The sequence below is a fragment of the Lithobates pipiens genome, unplaced genomic scaffold (assembly GCF_037356315.1).
Source record: "Lithobates pipiens isolate NorthernLeopardFrog02 unplaced genomic scaffold, aLitPip1_a1.2 Scaffold_48, whole genome shotgun sequence".
In the NCBI taxonomy this organism is placed as follows: Eukaryota; Metazoa; Chordata; class Amphibia; order Anura; family Ranidae; genus Lithobates; species Lithobates pipiens.
Window position 1 is genome coordinate 643,490 of NW_027507872.1, and position 14,171 is coordinate 657,660.

Sequence of the window (14,171 nt, forward strand, 5' to 3'; positions counted from 1 at the left end):
GGCCCCCTTGCGTTAATACTTTGTAGAGCCACCTTTTTGCTGCGATTACAGCTGCAAGTTGCTTGGGGTATGTCTCTATCAGTTTTGCACATCGAGAGACTGAAATTCTTGCCCATTCTTCTTGCAAAACAGATCGAGCTCAGTGAGGTTGGATGGAGAGCGTTTGTGAATAGCAGTTTTCAGCTCTTTCCACAGATTCTCGATTGGATTCAGGTTTGGACTTTGACTTGGCCATTCTAACACCTGGATACGTTTATTTGTGAACCATTCCTTTGTAGATTTTGCTGTATGTTTGGGATCATTGTCTTGTTGGAAGATAAATATCAATCCCAGTTTCAGGTCTTTTGCAGACTCCAACAGGTTTTCATCCAGAATGGTCCTGTATTTGGCTGCATCCATCTTCCCCTCAATTTTAACCATCTTCCCTGTCCCTGCTGAAGAAAAGCAGGCCCAAACCATGATGCTGCCACCACCATGTTTGACAGTGGGGATGGTGTGTTGAGGGTGATGAGCTGTGTTGCTTTTACGCCAAACATATCGTTTTGCATTGTGGGCAAAAAGTTTGATTTTTGGTTTCATCTGACCAGAGCACCTTCTTCCACATGTTTGGTGTGTCTCCCAGGTAGCTTGTGGCAAACTTTAGACGAGACTTTTTATGGATATCTTTGAGAAATGGCTTTCTTCTTGCCACTCTTCCATAAAGGCCAGATTTGTGCAGTGTATGACTAATTGTTGTCCTATGGACAGACTCTCCCACCTCAGCTGTAGTTCTCTGCAGTTCATCCAGAGTGATCATGGGCCTCTTGGCTGCATCTCTGATCAGTCTTCTCCTTGTCTGAGCTGAAAGTTTAGAGGGACGGCCAGGTCTTGGTAGATTTGCAGTGGTCTGATACTCCTTCCATTTCCAAATGATCGCTTGCACAGTGCTCCTTGGGATGTTTAAAGCTTGAGAAATCTTTTTGTATCCAAATCCAGCTTTAAACTTCTCCACAACAGTATTACGGACCTGCCTGGTGTGTTCCTTGGTCTTCATGATGCTCTCTGCGCTTTCAACAGAACCCTGAGACTATCACAGAGCAGGTGCATTTATACAGAGACTTGATTACACACAGGTGGATTCTATTTATCACCATCAGTCATTTAGGACAACATTGGATCATTCAGAGATCCTAGCTGAACTTCTGGAGTGAGTTTGCTGCACTGAAAGTAAAGGGGCCGAATAATTTTGCACGTACCACTTTTCAGATTTTTATTTGTTAAAAAAGTTTAAAATTAGCCAATAGATTTCGTTCCACTTCACAATTGTGTCCCACTTGTTGGTGATTCTTCACAAAAAATTAAAATTTTATATCTTTATGTTTGAAGCCTGAAATGTGGCAAAAGGTTGAAAAGTTCAAGGGGGCCGAATACTTTCGCAAGGCACTGTGTGTATATATATATAATCCATCTATCTATATATATCTATATCTATATCTATATCCACACACACACATAGCGCCAAGCTCCTGAAGAGTATGTGCTGTTTTTCAAAGTTAAAACTTTACCCAAACAGTTTCTCTCTGTTTCTATTTCCTCTGTAATAAAGGACTGCCAGGTTTGCCAGCCAATCATGGTCCAATGAAGAAGCTGTAGCTTCGAAATGCATTACCATTCCTTGCCACTGTGAATAATTACTTTTCCCGTTCCTGTGAAGTCACGACCAGCTGCTTCTTGTTTCCTGCCTCCTGGTTCCCAGCATTCTCTGGATCCCTGTAAGATCACACCAGTGCCCCAGGCTGCAAAGGGAAGACATTTATGAGACTCCAGGACTGGCGATTTTCACCACATACTGAACTTATCTAATTTAATTTAACCTGTGAGTTACTACTTGTTTTTATTAAATATATGATTTATACTGCACTCAGTCTGGTGCCCCTCTGTTCCCATTTCTACACAGAGCTCATTGCTTCACTCTAAGGGAGCTGCCTCCAGGTGCTAATCTGGCTAGCCCAAGGCATGGAAACTAGAGGAGGATTCTGAGGTGGATGGGTGCTGTCCCGGGACCAGGAGAGACCCACTGAACTTCGAGCCTTCCAGGGGAGGACTCTTAAGAAAACCAAACTCACACGTGGTGTTCTTCTAAACAAGAGCCTGGAAGGGCTGAAGTAACCGAGAGAACTGGCAGGTGGCACTAATTGGCATTAGCAGGTAGCACTGGCAGGTGGAAATGTGTGGCACAGATTGGCAAGTGGCACTGGATTGGCATTGGTAGATGGCACTAACTGGCACTGGCAGGTGGCACTGGATTGCACTGGCAGGTGGCACTGGATGGCACTAACTGGCAAGTGGCACTAACTGGCAAGTGGCACTAACTGCCATTAGCCGATGGCACTGGATTTGCACTGGCAGGTGGCACTGGATGGCACTGGCAGGTGGCACTAACTGGTAGATGGAAATAACTGGCATTGGCAGGTGGCACTGGAAGTTGGCACTGGATGGCACGTGGCACTGACAGATGGCATTGGCAGGTGGCACTGACTGCCATTGGCAGGTGGCACTGGCAGGTAGCACTAGCTGGCATTGGCAGGTGGCACTGGATTGCACTAGCAGGTGGCAATGGGTAGCACAAATTGGCAAGTGGCACTGGATTTCACTGGCAGGTGGCACTGCATGGCACTGATACGTGGTACTAACTGGCACTGGCAGGTAGCACTGCTTGGCGCTGGAAGGTGGCATTGGCATGTGGCACTAACTGCCATTGGCAATAACTGGCACTGGCAGGTGGCACTGGATGGCAGGTAGCACTGGCAGGTGGCACTGGATGGCACTGGCAGGTGGCACTAACTGGCAGGTGGCATAGGCAGGTGGCACCAACTGGCATTGGCAGGTGGCACTGGATTGCACTGGCAGGTGGCAATGGTTGGCACTGGCACAGGTTGGCACTGATTGGCAAGTGGCACTGGCAGGTAGCACTGGTTGGCACTGATTTGTAAGTGGCACTGGATTGCACAGGTTGGCACTGGAAAGTGACACTGGCAGATGGCATTGGCAGGTGGCACCAACTGGCATTGGCAGGTGGCACCAACTGGCAGGTGTCAATGACAGATGGCACTGGCAGGTGGCACTGGATGGCACTGGCAGGTGGCACTGGCAGGTGGCACTAACTGGCATTGGCAGGTGGCACTGACTGGCACTGATTGGCAAGTGGCACTGGATTGCACGGTCAGATGGCAGGTGGCACTGGCAGGTTTCACAGCCAATGGTGTAACTGTGAAACTGAATGCTCCCTGCAGTGCTGCACTGTGTGAAACTGTATAGAGAGAGAGGAGCTGACACATTCAGCGTGATGTCAGAGCTGGGCGGGACCCGGGGTGGGCAGGACCGGCAGCTATTAAGCCAATGATTGGGCTGCTTAAGAAAGGGGAGGGGCCACATACACGTATCAGCCCGCCCAGATCTCATCCAATTGGCTGATGTTGAAAAGCTGGGTCCCGCCCACCCCGACATTCAGCCTCAATTTTGACAGCTCCTCTCTACATACAGTTTCACACACTGCAGCGCTGCTCTGCCAACAGTGTGTGGAGAAGGGAGGAGGATGTCAGAGGCTGCTGAGCCGTTCTCTTCCTGCTCCATCCAGACTACCAGACAGTGCTCTGTGTCTGGAGGCACCAGACACAGAGCAACAGAGGCAGTGACAAAAACCCAGGCACCAGGGCACAATTTCTAGTCGCAACGGAGACCTGACGCTGGGATTTGTCGAGCCCTGACACATACACACACACATCCAATTTTCTTCAACAAATTTCCAGAAGCTCAAGAGTAATTCCACAAACTGTCACCTGATTGTGGTTTCTCAATCACAGTGAAGTCCCTATTTTGAGAGTGGTAGTGGCCACCAAGCCAGTCATCATCTTTCTCAACAGAGTGGCAGGGCTAGCAGGACGACGACTCCTAGAAACAGGTACTGCCACCCCTAGCAGAACTGCACCCAATCTCTTCCCCATCACAAAAGCTGATGATCGCAGCTACAAAGTTAGATAACCAGTTTCCCATCCTTTACAACATGTGGGAGCACAGTGCCTTCACCCCAGTGCAGGTGCGGCATGGGGAATTGTAAGATTGGAATACATCAGTATCTCACTGACACTTTCCTGCGTTGCTGTTGTGAGTAAAATGCCAGCAAAATAGGCTGCACGTGCTGGGGTTGCCTACCCCTGTAGTAAGCCAAGGTTTGTGTACCGAAGGGCACCAAACCTCAAGGACAGATCATTGCATAATATACCAGATCCCCTAAAAAAAAAAAAAAAAAAGAAAAAAAAATGAGAACATTCCTACATCACAAAGGTTTTACACATGTGGCAGGTGCAAACCATGTAGAACAGCAAGAAATAGGAGTAGGAAAATGAGGACTATACAATCCAACATGACTCATAAACCGTACCCATTAAAAAAAAAAAAAAAAAAACTGAGGCCAATGGTTCCCACTGCTGCATCTTAGCCAATGAAGAGGCAGAGACCCAAGACAGCAGTCGCTCTCGTGCACATTGCTGGATCGGGCAAGTATTGGGGAGTGCTGGTGGGGAGCTGCATACTGAAGGTTTTTTTACCTTCATGTATAGACTGCATAAAGGTAAAAAACTTCAGCCTTTACAACCACTTTAAATTCCTAATACTGAAAGGCTTTTTCACAATAAGAGCTCTGAAAACATCAAATATGCTCTCTTAAGAATTAGATCTGACTAAATCTGTAGATTATAAAGAAAAAATAATAATTAATGTATTCCTAATTGCAGAAAAATAACTGGAAATTAACAGACTTAAAAGGTAATATGAGCAATTGTTGATCCAAGCAATGACTGATTGCCTTCAGGGACCTATGTAACTTAACTGCTTATGCCAGATGAGGTCTTACTAATGCTTTTTACAAAGGGCAGAATTACGTCTCTCTGGAGTTTATATCTACTAATATAAGAAGGGTATTTTGCCAACTTCAGAAAATGCAACTTGGCATTACATTCTATTATGGAGTCTATGATCTAACAGAACATTTAGATCTTTATCGACCATTGACTAACCCAATTTTACCCCTCCCTGAAAGTAGGATGCTTGTATTGTGTTTAGCCTCCAAGTGCATAACCAACAATAGACCTTATTTGACTCATTTGGAACAGGGCATTAAGGTTTGCTTCTGAGTTGAAGACATCCTGTAATTACGTTCTTCTACTCATCTGCAAACAGAAATTATACTTTTAATCCCAAACTCTAGATCATTTGATATTATGTTAAAATGTTAGGGTTTCAAACACTGAACCTTGAGGTATACCACTAATAATCTTAGACCATTCAGAGTATGAACCATTAATTACTACTTAGTATTACTGAATACCATCTTTTTATTCAGTTCTCTACCCATTTGCAAACTAAAATTTCTAAGCCTATAGACGTTATCACAATTAGGTGTGCATGGAGAACTGTGTCAAATGGTTTCATAGATATGTTTGACAACTGCAGTCTTTTGAGACTCCAGGTTGACAAAAACGTTTTTTTTTTTTCTTATCAAACTCTGGAGTATGTTCCTTACTATAGGTTAAACTAACTGGTCTGTAGTTGGTTATATGGCAGATGACCATGCAGCTTTCTTTTTTTTGCCAATGTCCAATCACCTGAAGGAAGCTGTATATAACCTATGGTTTAAAACTAAAGATTGCCATGAGAGAATGAAAGGGCTATTCTAATTTCTTAGTCATACTCGTATGACTAAGAAATTAGAATAGCCCTTTCATTCTCTCAGGGAAAAATATAAAAAAATGCAAACATACAGGTGGTTGCTATTGCCAATATTGTTATTCAGGCACTTTTTACAAGGCTAATCATGTTGTAAACCACACAAACTAATTGACATTAAAAAGGAGGAGGTCCAAGCCCCCCCCCCACCTCCAAAAAGTTAAAGTCAGCAACTACAAATGCTGTAGCTGCTGACTTTTAATATTAGGACACTCATCTGTCCAGGGATTCCATGTCGGCACTCCAGCTGATTTTTTGATGGGCTCTTGGTGCTGCCATCGCCATTCATGGTAAGTGAAAACGGCTGTGAAGTCGCGGTTCCTACTGTGGCACTGGAGATGGGGGGGATGTTCCGCTTTAAGCCTTGAAGTGGTTGTAAACCCTTTACATATACCCAGTGAAGTGACTGTCCTCAGGTGATACAGGGTTTAAACAAATCCTCCTACATAAGTTGTACTCGTTTTTCAGTTTAAAAGAAGTCTTCTCTGCTCTACTACCGTTCAAAGTCAACAATTTATAAAGCGTTTGAGTGGTCAGAAAAAAGGGGGCAGAGAGCTGAAATTACACTGCAGAGCTGAATGAGGAGAGCTCCGACTGCTGGTTGGATGGAAGGGACACACCCCCATTACACAGTACACAGGAACAGAGTTGAGACTATCCATCAGATGGAGCTCCCTCCCATCATCACTTCTTTTCTTCTTGGCGTCAGGAAAACTTGTCAGAAGAAATGTATACTACTAGCAGAGGAACAAAGCAGCAGGCAGAAATGACACCTAGTGCTCTTAAGACAAGTATATATGAGGGATATAGGAGGGATAAACTTTTTATATTTCTGAGGTTTACAACCACTTTGAGCAGTACCATTGGGAGGCATATTTATAAAGCAAAGAATCGGACACTTGCTAAACATTAATTTCAGGTGAATGTGCATCAAATTACAGAGCGATTCACTATCAGAAAATGTTGCTCACATTCACTGTTACAAATATGCCCCCGTGCTGTGCTCCTTGCTATGTGCTTTAATATACAGTATAACAAGAGCATATTTTTTTAACAACAACCAATCATATATGTCAAAAACAATTCTCCAAAGCAGCTTTTAAATCAGTGGTAGTTAAATAACATTAGCTGCTACAATAGTGATACTCCGATACATGAAAATGCGCTGTAAACATTGAAAAATTATATTATATATATATATATATATATATATATATATATATATATATATATATATATCTATATATATCTATATCTATATCTATATCTATATCTATATCTATATCTATATATATCTATATCTATATCTATATCTATATATATATATATATATACACACACACATACATACACACACACATATATGTACACACACACACACACATACACATATACACACACTTACTTGCATTCTTAAAGAGAAATCCCACAGGAATGGACAACAGCAACACACAAAGATAAGTTATTTCATCAGGAGACATTGTTCACCTCCTTCAAAAGAAAAAACATACAAAAAACACGAATTAGGATATCCAGGGGAAAAAAATAAATAAATAAATCTAATAATAATAAATCTGAATTACTTGTAAATTCCATATTTTGCAGTACAGGCTGGATATAGGTAGACCCTAGGTTATAGGTCACTACCCTCGGGTGATTGGACTGGTAAAGCTTTGCTGAACACACCCCTGGGCATAATCCTATTGGTGCAGAGGAGGCCCTTGACTAGGAAATGGTGGTTGGTGTAGCAAAGGCCCCTGAGTTTGTGGGGGGGTACAAGGAAGATAACGGACTAAGACAGCAGGTGCCTGAAGGACCTGCCAGCTTCAGGGAGAAAGAACCGGGATCTAAAGCCCAAGTTGAGAAAGAGTTCACAACATAAATAGGGCATTTATCAATTGTTGCAAGTAATGCAAACAGGAGCAGAGAGACAGGTTGTGAGATATTTATCGCTGGTTTGGCTGTACTTCTCCTGTGGATCACAGCAGTGCAGATTCTTTTGCACTCCTTTGACAAGTTTTCAGCTGACAGCTGGGGAAAGATTGCAACCAATTGGTAGAGATCCACTCCCATGCCTAAACCCACCCCCTTCACAGCCCAGTGTTTCAGTGAGCGTGGGGGTGGGGGGCAGAACAGAGAGCTGCTGTCATTTACAGCCAGTGAGCCAATCAGGAGTGGGAGTGTGCCTACTTCAATGCCCCCATAGCAAGTGGCTTGCTGTGGGAGCACCCGGCAAGGGGTCCAAGAAGAGGAGGGTTTAGGCTGTGCAAAACCATTACACAGAGCAGGTAAGTATAACATGTTTTTTATTTAAAAATAAAACTAGACTTTAATATCTTCAGCTCCGGAAGGTTCTACCCCCTGCCTGACCAGGCCATTTTTTTGTAATAATAATAAAGCACTGCGTTACAACTGTGCGGGAATGCGATGCTCTAACCAAATAAAATTGATGTCCTTTTCTCCCCCTACAAATAGAGCAAGATCGAGAGAGAGAGAGAGAATTTGTATTCTGCTACGTTTTCGGTTAATTAAAAATTTATTTATTTTTTAAATCCCAAAAAGCTTATATTGAATGGTTTGCGCAAAATGATAGAGTCTACAAACTATGGAAAAGATTTATGGACTCAGTAGACCTAGTAACACGTTCTCTTGTTGGTGTGTTGACCATCAGACCCATGAAATTGTCCTGCAAGATATTTAGGAAATGACAAGCCTTAAGACAAATGCACGTTCCTTCCGCCCAGTCTATATCTGGATAATTAAAGTCCCTCATTATAAAACATTTCCCAGCCATGCCGCCATTCCAAACTGTGTTTGGAGGTCTGCCTCCCCCTTCTCCCTCTGATTAATACACCTAGTATTAAATTTTACCCTTTGTTTTCTCCCTTTGAAGCTCTATCCATAAGTATTCCACCTCCTCCATTAGTGATGCCCCTCATATTCACTTGCCTATTATTTCTGATATACAGGCATAACACTCGCCCTTTTTTTACCCTCCCCATCACTGCGATATAGAGAATACCCCTGAATGTTTGCCAGGCAATCATGAGAGCTGTCAAAGTCTCTGAAATTACCACAAAATTTCTCCTCGTACATCTGCAGCTCCAGTTCTCCCATCTTGTTAGTCTGACTTCTAGCATTAGTGTAAAAGCCTCGTAGTTTTGTCCGGTCGCATACTAAAAGGTGCAATTTCCCCTTTAACCACTAGTCCTGACTATTATCTTATTAACTAATTATAATTGCCTTATCGGCCGATTCCATTGCTTTCACACCCAAAATATCTCTATGCATAGAAAACAGCATACATGAATAATTGATCCAGCAATGTTGCTTCGTACACTGTTCAGTTTATTCTGGCTCAGACAAGGCGTTATCAACCATCTTCCACCAACAAGGGGTACATATTCAAATGACACATTTCCTTTTAACATACAATCAGCCAATCATAGTCGTTAACTCTCTAAGCATAGTATCATGTCCCATTATACTGTGTCACATTATATTATGTCAGTTAGTTCACTTCTTAATATACATTTACTTGATCAGCAAGATACTTAACCACTGGGCACTTAAACACCCTTAATAACCAGAACAATTTTCAGCTTTCGGTGCTCTCACATTTTGAATGACAATTACTCATTCATGCAACACTGGACCTATATGAAATTGTTGTCCTTTTTTCACACAAATAGAGCTTTCTTTTGGTGGTATTTAATCACCACTCTTTTTTTGTGCTATAAAAGAAAAAATACCGAAAATTGTGTAAAAAAAATGATTTTTTCTTTGTTTCTGTTATAAAATTTAGCAGATTAGTAATTTTTTCTTCATAAATTTTGGACAAAGACATTCCAATGTATTTAGTAAGAGGCATGATGAGTTTTTTAAAGTTGTAATTTTTTCCCACAATTCTTTGCAAAATCAAGATTTTTTTTACTTTTTTTTTTTCCACAAAATTGTCATATCAGTTTATTTCTCACACACAGCATATGCATACCACAAATTACACCCCAAAACACATTCTGCTATTACTCCCGAGTACGGCGATACCACATGTGAGACTTTTACACGTGTGGCCACATACAGAGTCCTAACATGCAGTGAGCGCCATCAGGCGTTCTTTAGCACCCAGGACAATTCTGACATTTCTCTCCTACATGTAAAAATAATCATTTGCTAGAAAATTACATAGAATCCCAAAACATTATATATTTTTTTTAGCAAACACCCTGGAGAATACAATGGTGGTCGTTGCAACTTTTTATCTCACACAGTATTTGCGCAGCAATTTTTCAAATGCTTATTTTTGGAAAAAAAAAACAGTTTTGTGCTTTACTGTGATTTATTTTTTATTTTTTTTAAAGTTAGCCCAATTTTTGCATAATGTGAAAGATGAAGTTACGCTGAGTAAATAGATACCTAACATGTCACTCTTCAAAATTGCAAAAAAAAATTTTATTGTTCATTTTACTTTATTTATTTTAGTTTGAAATTTTTTTCCCCCAAAAATTTTTTTGATCACTTTTATTCCTACTACAATGAATGTAAACATCCCTTGTAATAGGAATATGGCATGACAGGTCCTCTTTACAGTGAGATATGGGGTCAATAAGACCCCACATCTCACCTCTAGGCTGGAAAGCCTGAGAAAAAAAAAAAAAAAAAAAAAAAAAAAGATTCTGGCTTTGATCGGATTGGCGAGTCGGTAGAAGCACCGGAGGGCGGCGGGAGGGGGGGGGATGTCTATGGCTGGGTATTGCAGGGTATCACAGACTATGGCTGGGTATTGCAGGGTATCTCCGAGTATGGCAATTTATGGCAGGGTATTGCAGAGTATTGGCTGCAATTTTACTGCAGAGTATTGGCGGGTGGTGCAGAGTATTGCAGAGTATTTGCGGTTATTGCAGAGTATTGGCAGGGAATTGAGGGGTTCATTTTCGGTGAGCAGCGATGTGGGCACTGCAGATGCAGCCCACAGCGCTGCTGACACCGATCTTTCCCCTCCGCTGCACCGATCGGTACAGAGAGGGGGGAGGGAGGAACCGGTTTGTTTACAAGTGATCACTCCATCATTTGACGGAGCGATCACGTGGTAATGGTCCGTGATGCTCCGGGTCTTGTGGACCCGGCGGTCACGGATGCTCTCCAGTGCGCGCCCCAGGGGGCACGCGAGAGCGGAATTCTGGGAGGACGTCATATGACGGCCCCCCAGAGTTAAACGACCGCCCTGTAGCCGTCATTCGGCTATGGGCTGGTTGTTAAGTGGTTAAAAGTGCAGTTCATGCATTAGATTCCAAAAACACAAGGGGGCTTTTTACACGGCTCTTTCACATACTACCTCCTTGTTAGTTGCTATGAGGCTGCAAATTAGATTTATCAACTTACCTTGAGTTTAGGTATTCTAGTCACCCTACCGCTAACCCCCCCCCCCCCAACACTACCTGCTAAACCTTGTCCCACGCTGGCTCTCTCTACATCTGGACCCTCTCCTGTCACCTAGTTTAATAGCCCCTCTAACTTTTTGGCCATCTTCTCTCCCAGTCGAGCTGCACCCTCATTTAGGTGCAGTCCGTCTCTGCTAAAGAGTCAGTAAATGACTGCAAAGTCAGCTCAGTTCTCCAGGAACCCAAAACCCTCCTTTCTACACCAGCTCCTCAGCCACTTGTTAATTTCCCTGATCTACCGCTGCCTCTGGTGTGGCTCGAGGTATTGGTAGTATTTATGAGAATACTACCTTGTAGAGCTGCATGATTAATAGCCAAAAATCTAAATCGCTATTTTTTTCTTCCTGATCTTCAAAACAGCACGTCCCAATTCATTTTAAGAAGTGCAGAGAGTTCTCAAAGCTGTAAAAAAATGGAAATAAATAAATCCAGGCAGCCTGCCAAGTTTCATCACAATATTGCAAATAAGTAGAAAAAGTATCTTTTCATTCTTTTAAGTAAGTTTTACCATTTAAAGACCAAACTATAAGGGAATACTTATTAAGGTTGCCAAAAGATATACGGTACTAGGTTAAAGGTCTAAGATAATATGCTTAGGCGTGCATTTCACTAAGTTCAGAATTAAGATGCAAGATGTTGACATATTAGGATGCATCTGTCTGCGGTAAGAGGTACAAAGCTAAGATAGGACTGGTTACGCAAGAATATGGTCAGTCAGCAGATGTTGAAATGACGAAATAACTATCAGAAGACTGTATTTCACCTTTGACTTAGATAATGTCATGAGTTTAAGAAAAATGTCGATGTATGTATGAATTACCTGATTGGTTAAACCACAGGGCTGTCCTTCTGTTCAAACTAAATAAAATTGTTGTGTGTGCTTCAATAGGCACATTCATTATTCACGTACAATAGCGTGTATGTGTAATGTTTTGTCCACCGGTGAAAGGGACCTCCGCCCTTCAATCCTAGCCTAGGCTACCAGGGGTTACTTACAGAAGACGAGCAACCTAACACAAACCTTTTCTGATATTTGTTGCTTACAAGTAGAAATCATTATTTTCTGCGAAAAAATTACTTGGAATACCCAAACATGATTTTTTGATTTTTATTTGGCAGAGACCCTATAGAATAAAATGGTGGCTGTTGCAATATTTTATTTCACACCGTATTTGGGCAGCGGTCTTTCAAATTCAGTAAAAAAAAAAACGAAAAAAAAACTAAACAGTAAAGTTAGCCCAATTGTTTTGTATAAGGTGAAAGAAGACGCCACGAGAATCAAGAGAAATGCGATTCTCATTTTAGCCCAAATCGTGCAGCTCTACTTACCTTGGAGGTCCTATGCCTCAATTTACACTCCATCTTCCTTGAACTTTGTCATTGGTGTCAACATGCACCATGACAGCTGGGTCCCCCTCAGCCCCTTCCAAAGTTTTTATTAATATTGGAAAAAAAAAAAAAAAAAGAAGAAAGATGAAAAATCAGATACAGTCGAAGCGTAAAGCTGAGCTACACTGTGCCAAAACTTAGCATAACAGATTGCCTCTAGTAGGCATGGAAGTGGTATATACTATGGAATATTTGAAAAGCCACTCGGGGCATAAGAATGGCCAGACCGAGGCTCTCCAAGTGTAACCCCGTGGTGCTAGTGCCTTGCGTGTCCTGGCTTCAGTAGCGCTGGAAGGCTCCCCCGACCCCCCTAAGGGGATCAAACTGTGCCGGGACAGCTCCATTCTTTCCCTCCCCCCCCCCCCCAGAGACTCCCGGAGCGTGGCCAATTCCAATAGGAGGCACGGAGCACCACTGATCACTGATAAACAGTACGTAATATATGGCCACACCATACCTACGCAAAGTGGGTCCAAAAAACAAAAACAAAAAAAGGGAAGAGGAAGAAGAGAGGACAGTGAACCACTCAACAGTTATTGGGATGGAGATAAAGTGTTGATGCTTACTTGTTAGGTTTGCGTCCCATGGATGAGGGAGATACCCACATTGTTAAAGAAATGGTTGGTATAGAAGTGCTGGGCAGCTGCTCACGCTAGCCCTTAAGCAGTTCTAACCAAAAGTATCATAAATTGGACTATACCGGTACTTGATAATAAGCAAAAATAAAAACGGATACAATTTCACATAGTTTAATAGAGAAACAAAAAAGAAAACAAATCACAAAACATCACTCATTAAAATACAATGGTATGTACACTGCAGTTAGAGCGTTCCTGACGGATTCTCCACAAGAAAAGTTCAAACATGAGGATGCACAGGGTTTCCTCTACTAGTTTCGGCGGGGAAAAACCGCTTTCTCAGGAGGGTATGAACAGTATTAGCAAACAATGAATCCGGTAAGAATAATTACCTGTCAGTCAAAGATACCATGTTTTGAGCCCTGGGAGAGTCCATACATGCCGACTGCTAAATAGGCTCCCCAACACACTCAACGCCAGATGCACGCCGGAAACCCAGCGGCATCTGACATCATGTGGTCTGTTCCTCCACACTGCACAGGTGCAATACTCAATTGCTACTGTGCAAGTGCGCAGGGGAAAAGGACGCTAGTGGATCGACTGATCCCAGCATTGACCCCCTGCAAGCTAGGGCAGAGATATACACCGTCCCGACCAGGGGGAACACATGTCCACCGAGGGGGAATAAAAGAGGGGTTCCTAAATTCCCGCCTGCAATAGAAAAAAAAGCAAAGAGAAAGAGAGAAGAAAAAAAAAAAAAAAAAAAAAAGGAAGAAAGGGGGGTGGAAAAGAAGAAAAGTCTACAACATAAGAAAGAAAATAAATAAATAAATCAAGTATAAGGATCAAGCGGAGCTCCTTGAACAATAAAAAAAAAATGTATAATGAACATAACAGCAAATAAAGTATTGTTAGAAACAAAATTCACAGAATATATAATCGGGGGTGTATGTACAATACCCCAATAATTACATCATCAACAGTTAACCAGGTGACTGTT

The 14,171-nt window shown here is 42.3% G+C and overlaps 1 protein-coding gene across 5 annotated transcripts in view; it reads right to left on the reverse strand.

The window, feature by feature from the left end:
• The window catches only part of LOC143957013 (membrane-bound acylglycerophosphatidylinositol O-acyltransferase mboat7-like), a 788,470-nt gene that overhangs the window by 601,624 nt on the left and 172,675 nt on the right, over nt 1-14,171 (reverse strand). For 2 of the 5 annotated variants that reach the window (XM_077467161.1, XM_077467162.1), the window contains exon 2: nt 7,169-7,254. The exons of 2 other annotated variants lie outside the window; for them this stretch is intronic. In XM_077467161.1, the coding sequence (XP_077323287.1) occupies nt 7,169-7,244 (76 nt within the window). In that variant the 5' untranslated portion in view covers nt 7,245-7,254. Of the gene's footprint in view, nt 1-1,544; nt 1,627-7,168; nt 7,255-14,171 lie in introns of those variants that run through there. One more of the 5 variants, XM_077467164.1, reaches the window with a different exon arrangement.